Source organism: Lygodium microphyllum, chromosome 12 (assembly GCF_053477565.2).
Source record: "Lygodium microphyllum isolate KBCC chromosome 12, Lygodium_microphyllum_v1.1.10, whole genome shotgun sequence".
Lineage (NCBI taxonomy): Eukaryota > Viridiplantae > Streptophyta > Polypodiopsida > Schizaeales > Lygodiaceae > Lygodium > Lygodium microphyllum.
This window is the reverse complement of record NC_141146.1, coordinates 59,635,551-59,642,118: the sequence shown is the minus strand read 5'-3', so window position 1 is coordinate 59,642,118 and position 6,568 is coordinate 59,635,551. Positions and strand designations below refer to the sequence as shown.

At 39.7% G+C, this 6,568-nt stretch overlaps 1 protein-coding gene across 1 annotated transcript in view; it reads right to left on the bottom strand.

Annotated features, from left to right (window-relative positions):
* Positions 1-350: 350 nt before the first annotated feature.
* The window catches only part of ALATS (Alanyl-tRNA synthetase), a 34,153-nt gene continuing 27,935 nt past the window's right edge, over positions 351-6,568 (bottom strand). The window contains exons 5-22 of the mRNA XM_087689508.1: positions 6,237-6,389; positions 5,978-6,107; positions 5,802-5,898; positions 5,578-5,698; positions 5,440-5,499; positions 5,266-5,316; positions 5,088-5,183; positions 4,751-4,852; positions 4,549-4,671; positions 3,752-3,967; positions 3,593-3,668; positions 3,336-3,478; positions 2,809-2,917; positions 2,518-2,705; positions 2,317-2,406; positions 1,746-1,931; positions 1,180-1,353; positions 351-761 (exon numbers count right to left, since the gene is read on the bottom strand). Coding sequence (XP_087545634.1) covers positions 687-761; positions 1,180-1,353; positions 1,746-1,931; positions 2,317-2,406; positions 2,518-2,705; positions 2,809-2,917; positions 3,336-3,478; positions 3,593-3,668; positions 3,752-3,967; positions 4,549-4,671; positions 4,751-4,852; positions 5,088-5,183; positions 5,266-5,316; positions 5,440-5,499; positions 5,578-5,698; positions 5,802-5,898; positions 5,978-6,107; positions 6,237-6,389 — 2,190 coding nt within the window. The 3' untranslated portion in view covers positions 351-686. The remainder of the gene's footprint in view (positions 762-1,179; positions 1,354-1,745; positions 1,932-2,316; positions 2,407-2,517; positions 2,706-2,808; positions 2,918-3,335; positions 3,479-3,592; positions 3,669-3,751; positions 3,968-4,548; positions 4,672-4,750; positions 4,853-5,087; positions 5,184-5,265; positions 5,317-5,439; positions 5,500-5,577; positions 5,699-5,801; positions 5,899-5,977; positions 6,108-6,236; positions 6,390-6,568) is intronic.

Below are 6,568 nucleotides of genomic sequence, written 5' to 3'. Positions count from 1 at the left end.
TGCTTTCTCTTTTTCTCGTTAGTGCATGATCTTGTGACGTAAATGCCTCTCTCTTCCAACTTCAGCCCACCATACTTCCAATGGCATTTGACCTGACGGATTAGTCACTCAGTCCTTCAATGTTAACATGACTACCATTCCCTTCAACCCCTCGTCCAGAAGAACCTCTTTACCATACCAAATTGGAAAGTGATTAACAGCCATGCCTGGAGCTCTGAAATTTTCTGCACAGTTGCATGTGCTTGACAATGGGTGCAAACTACCCTCTGCCACAGTTGAAATATCATTCCAGAACATCCATAACTATATTATTAGGATATTAAAGAGTCGTTTGTACATTATGAGATTAGTGAAGAATACTACAATATACAGGTTTGTGTGCTGTACTCAAAGGAGAATAAAAAATACTTAAGAGGGAAGTAATTGGCCTGTTCCAGAACGTGTATATAAAAAAGAATGTCATGGAACAGCATGCTGAATATCAATTTTGATAAAAGCAGCTCTTTTTCTAGCACAAAATGGCTTCTAAACTCAGCCGCATTAGTGGCATGAATTATCATAATAGCAATACAAAAATTGCCCAATTGTAATATCATTCCCGTGAAGCATATGTGACGTACACAATGCTAAAAATATATGTTACATGTTTAAAGCTTATATGCTTAGGCTTTTAGCAAGATGTCTTCTCAGTTCTTCAAAACTGCTGCTGCAAAATCTCTGGCAGCCTGCATAGCCTCCTCAACTCCAGCTGCATTACTACCCTGAATTTCAGAGAACGATTGGCAGCCAAACCATAGTCAATAACAAGAGATGGACAAAAAGACAAAACCTACCATACTCTAGAAATGGTACATACTATGAATGCAAGGTTCAATTTGTAACAAACTTCACCACATTACAACTGATTTAAACCCAACAGTTAACCATAGAATGCCTGTCTAAAGGAAGGTGTATAACTTCACAGCAATCCAACTCCCAAGAATTAGCCGTGCTTCAACCTTCTATAGCATCACCTGAATCCTATAACACTAGTATCCTAATGTCAGAAGGTGAATGGGCTGATGTCTAACCTATATGTGAGAGCTACTACATGCACACCATAAATCTCGACAATTATTGCACACTATAAACATGTAGAGGCAAGCAAACTCAATTATTAAAACTCTGAATGACTTATACCTGTCCTTGAGCAAGTCCACCTTTTCCACCACCTTTCCCATTGATCGGTTCTAAAGCTTTGCGCAGCCAATCAATAGTGACCAAACCTCGTTTGCACAGTGCATCTGGTACTCCAGCATACACCAAGACTTTATTTGTATCCTTATCAACACTGAACATCATTACAGCCAATTCCTGCACAGTTAAAACCGGCTTTTAACATCTTGTACATCATGCCTGAATGCAAATGTACAATTTTAAATTGAAGAACTGTACTTACAAACACATAACATATACCAGAATCTCGCCTATACTGGTGGGTTAGTACAATAAAGTGCCTATTAATAAGACACCCCCCGAGCAACTAACTACCATTGACTGTACAAACAACTAAAAAGTTGCTAACTCTACTCTTGAGTGGACCCTCATTTATATGGAGTTATGACATTTTGAGCTCAAGGAACTGTTCGCATTTGAATGACCAAAAATGGATTCTATGTGCAATGCAAGTTCCCAATTCCCTAACCAAAACTTTGATATACCTCACAAGGACAAAGATGAACATACTTCAACCTCCTCAAAATCACCTTTTGCTTCTCTAAAACTTTGGTAAGAGCTTCACGAAGTGCATTTGTATCCAGCCCAACATCAACACGTAGCATGCAGAAGGCGTCACCACTTGAAGCTGTCTTCTCTGCAGTTTCAGTTGCAAGCTTTATTGCTGCTTGTAAGTTAGCCTCACCTGCAGCCTTCTGAGCCTTCTTGATTCGCTCCTGTTACAATCAGTTAATTCGGGGAGTCATCTAGTGGAAAAACAACTACTTTATCAAACAAAATTTACTACAAACTAGCCCATCATTTACCACCATCCCTTCTTTCCAGCTCTTATCCTTCACCAATGATCATGTGAGTCTAGTGTAACACCTATTTGGATGGCTCACCAGCAAAGGATCAAAATTTTAATTTCTCATACACTTCATCGGCCTTTCTTTATGTTGATGACTGGTTTTGGAATCTAAAAGCTTAATAAACTGGTTGAAAACGGGCAAAGAGAAAGAGCTTTCAGAGGTTGGAATTGTGAATACAAGTAACATCAATGTACAGATTCACACAAATGTTATAGACATGTCCGAGCTGTATCAAGCTACAAGATCAAACCTGTAGTACTGCCAATTCACTTCTGAACGCTGCTTTCCTGGCTGCTGGGAAAATCCCCGTGTCAACAAAGCTTTTCAGTGAAGCTACTTCCTGTGTGCAAATCATCATTGAGTTGGATGAAGTTTTTTCTTCATGCACTCTATTCTTGCTGATATATATGGAGTCCCAATAAGAACTATAAAACATTAATGTTCGCCTTACCTTTTCAAGTGAAGCACCTTCAAGCTTTGATGCAGCTGCAATTCTTTCAGAGCATGCATCAGCTTCACGAATAGCCTCAGCAGCCTTACCAGTTGTGAAGGCAGTGATACGGCGTATTCCCTTTGCAATACCCTCCTCAGAGATTAGTGCAAAAGCTTTAGCTTCTTTTGTGTTAGTCAAATGAGTACCTTTTGAAGCAAACACAAATGTGAGGTGCTGCACCTACCACCACAAAATTCTGTGGATAAAAAACAGTTCCACATCAATCACCAGGAAAGGAGCTGCACCTACCACCACAAAATTCTGTTGAGATAGATGCCCACATTGGATTCTCAGGATCCTCAAGCAGATCCTCAACTGGCCTCCCTATAGCAATTACTCGAACTGGATCTGGATAAACCTGTTTCCATTATGCACATGACATTTTTATCTGTCTAGACTAAAGGTCTCGCAAGACAAGTTCCTAGTTCAAACAGGTTAGTCAGCACTCAAAAAGCATAGACTATGAGTCAAACTTAGGAATTGAAATCTACAAACTCAACCCAGTACAAAAGTTACAACTTGTTCAAAGCACAGTTCTGGGAAGCCAATTTATGGAAGAAGAGACGAGGTGTTTAGAAAGTTTCCAATTATGGGAAACAACAAAATAGACAGAATTGGTGACAAGAATGGGAAGCACAGACAAGTTTTAGCAAGTTCTCCAGTAATGGCAAACAATGAAACAGAAAAATGGAAACAAAAATACAAAAACAGCAGGTATGAGTTGTGGTCAGTATGGTTCAAAGACCATTTATTGTCAAGCCCTTCCAGATACTTGCCTCACCAAAAACAGCACGAAGTCCCATGATGCGTTTAGCCTCAGCCAAACTTGCCTCCTTAGCATAAACAGGTAGCTCATCTCTGATTTGCTGAATCACTATGGATTCAATTTTTGCAAGGTCTTTTGAATCAACTGGTTTTCCTGCAGATAAATGCACCCTCAAACATAAACTTTCAAGAAGATGAAGAATCTCCACAAATATTGCAAAAATCTTGTTTCAATGTTATATTGACAAAAGGCCAAATTCACTTTTACCATGTGAAAAGTCAAAACGCAGTTTGTCATCTGCCACCAATGAGCCCTTTTGATCTATATGATCACCCAGCACGGCCTATTGAATAGAAGTTTCAGCACACATATGGCAGATAAAAGTATCGACTTAAAACAGGCCAAATAATAGAATGCAGGATAAACCTTCAGAGCGTAATTCAGTATATGGGTACAAGTGTGATTCGGAGCAACACAAGCACGACGCTCATAGTCAACCTTTGCAAGAACTTGGTCCCCAACAGAAATCTTGCACCCACTGCTCTGGAGAGATCCAGTATGAAGGACATAGCCACCATACACCTGAACATTTCTAACCTCAAAAATCCCACCTTTACCATCTAGAAGTCCTGTGTCAAATATCTGAAGGAAAATACATTAGGCTTATCCAACTTAAATGACTACAATTTTATTCAAAAAACAAAATGCAAGTTCAGAATGCTGACATGGGGACTTCCTGCTTGACTTGCTACATGTAAACAAATCGTATCCATCTAAAGCATCATGCTCACTTGACAAGGCAATACAGAATAAGGATGGGGTTCAACCAGCAAAAGAAAACAAGATGCTTACAAGTATGCAAGCCTAGACAGGAAAGTAAAGCAAAGAAAGGAGAGCAGGTTGACTGTTGGGAAATAGTTAAAACAGAGTGCATACAGTTTGCTCCCAGAGCTAAACACAAGGTTCTAGAAAAAGGAACTGATGTTTGGTATCCTAGCATTAGTAGCAAGTGTAGTATCAGATATTTCAGGACAGAAGTTGAAAATTACACTGACATCACTACAAATTAGTGCAAAATCAAGCACCAAAAAAAAAACAACTTAAACTACAAATTAGAAATAGCCTGTAATATCCTATTCAGCTATTTGTGTTGCCAACAAGATAAAGGAAGGCGTTCATATAATCTACAATCTCATATAGAGGTATTCTGAACCAGGAAATACCTGGCCTCCTTGCTCAGCATAAAAACTTGTGCTCTCAAGCACAATCCCAACATCCTCCATCGATGCGATGCTCTCAACAAAACCTGAGGCTGTGTAAATAGCCTTCACAGAACTTGTTTGATCCTGTAGATACACATTTGTTTTAGACAACTTTATTCAAATTTCATTCTTAAAGCTCATGGAACAAAAAGCTCATAGATACCTTTCCCCAAATGTATTTGAACTTGTCTTCTGTAGGCAGGACATGCAATTTTTGAAGCTCAGCAGTTGCTTCAGCTTCCAGGACCAACGATCGGTCTCCAGTCTATCAAATCCAAAAACAGCAACGTAACAGAATTGGTTTCTTTTGCAGGACGCCAAATATTTTACTTAGCTGAATATCTGTATGCCAATGAACTCCAGAAGTGCTAATGCAGACAGATCTTAGAGCCTTCTCATACCTTTTACCACTCTCTTCAATGTCAAATTCACAGAATAAATGTTTTTCTCACAAAACCTTATTGACAGACAAAATTCAGACACAGCCTGCAAGAACCAACCTTGCCTCGTGCAGTCCGAGCACGCTCTCTAGCCTCATCCATAGCCTTATTAAATCCCTCGACATCAACAGTCAACCCTCTTTCCTCTGCCATTAGCTGTGTCAATGCCAAGACAAGTCAGCAAATGTTACTGTGTTAAAGATAAGCAGTACACAGCAAGCCCACAAAGAGAGCAAACCTGAGTTAGATCCATAGGAAAACCATATGTATCCCACAATATGAAAGCATCCTGCATCGCATGACAGGTGCAGTTAATGGCACTGGAAAATAAGCATTTATAATAGGGACAAAAATTTCAGAGACAAGTAAATAAGCCCTAGCCCAAAAAGCCTAAACATTTGGATGGCAATACCTGCCCACTTAATAGGCCACCAGTAACCTCTGAAGCAGCCTTCTTGAACTTCTCTATACCCTGTAAATGTTGCCTGCGTTAAACCAAGACCTCAAACCTAGGAGAAAATAGCAGTAATAATTTTGGCTTTGCAAAGACCTTCAGTAATGTTCGCCCAAAGCTGGTTTCCTCCTCAGCAATTATCTCCTTTATTTTTTGCTCATTCTTCTTCAACTCTGGGAAAGTATCTCCCATCATTTCCACCACAACGTGCACAAGCCTAATAATCAGGAAGTAACCTTTTAACGCGGCATACTTACAAAATTAACAGAACCAAAACTGTCAGCCAGGTAGCTTCCTAAGAACTAGTGACATATGCATACCCACTAAAGAAACCTTCTTGTGCTTTCAACACCTCCCTACCATACCGCACAGCACGCCGCAAAATGCGCCGCAAGACATATTCACGGCCCTCATTACCTGAAAATGTTTCATAGCATGAATAGTTGCCTTTTGCAAATAAAGGGTAACCGGAAGTTCGTCAGGCATGATAACAAACCTGGCCGTGAACCATCTGCAATAGCAAAACTCAGTGTTCGAATGTGGTCTGCCACAACTCTATAGGCCATGTCTACCTTATCTTCATCTTCTAAGCCAACTCTCCCTGAATATGTTCGTGCACCAGTTGACTGCAACAGACCACGCTTATATATTTGAAAATTTAATGCATTGAGGGCAAGAGACATAACACGGATCAAACACAAGTGACACTTTTACTATCAGGACCATGTATCCTGACCCAACATAGCTATACTAACCTTTTGAATAGCATCAAATATGGGCGAGAAGATGTCAGTGTCATAATTGCTCATTTTCTGCTGAAGTACAGAGGTCAAGCGTTCAAAACCCATTCCAGTATCAACGTGTTTGGCAGGCAAAGGCTTCAGTGAACCATCCGACTCCCGATTAAACTGCAGATTACAAAAAATGATAATCCATGTCTTCCGTACTAAAATTAAGATATGGGCTATACAGACACAAAGCTCAAGTTCCCTAATTATGCAATAAGTAGAACCTTGTGGAATTAAATGAAGAGTAATTGAATACTTGATGTTTCAAACCCCCATAAACCCTACTACATAGATGAGAT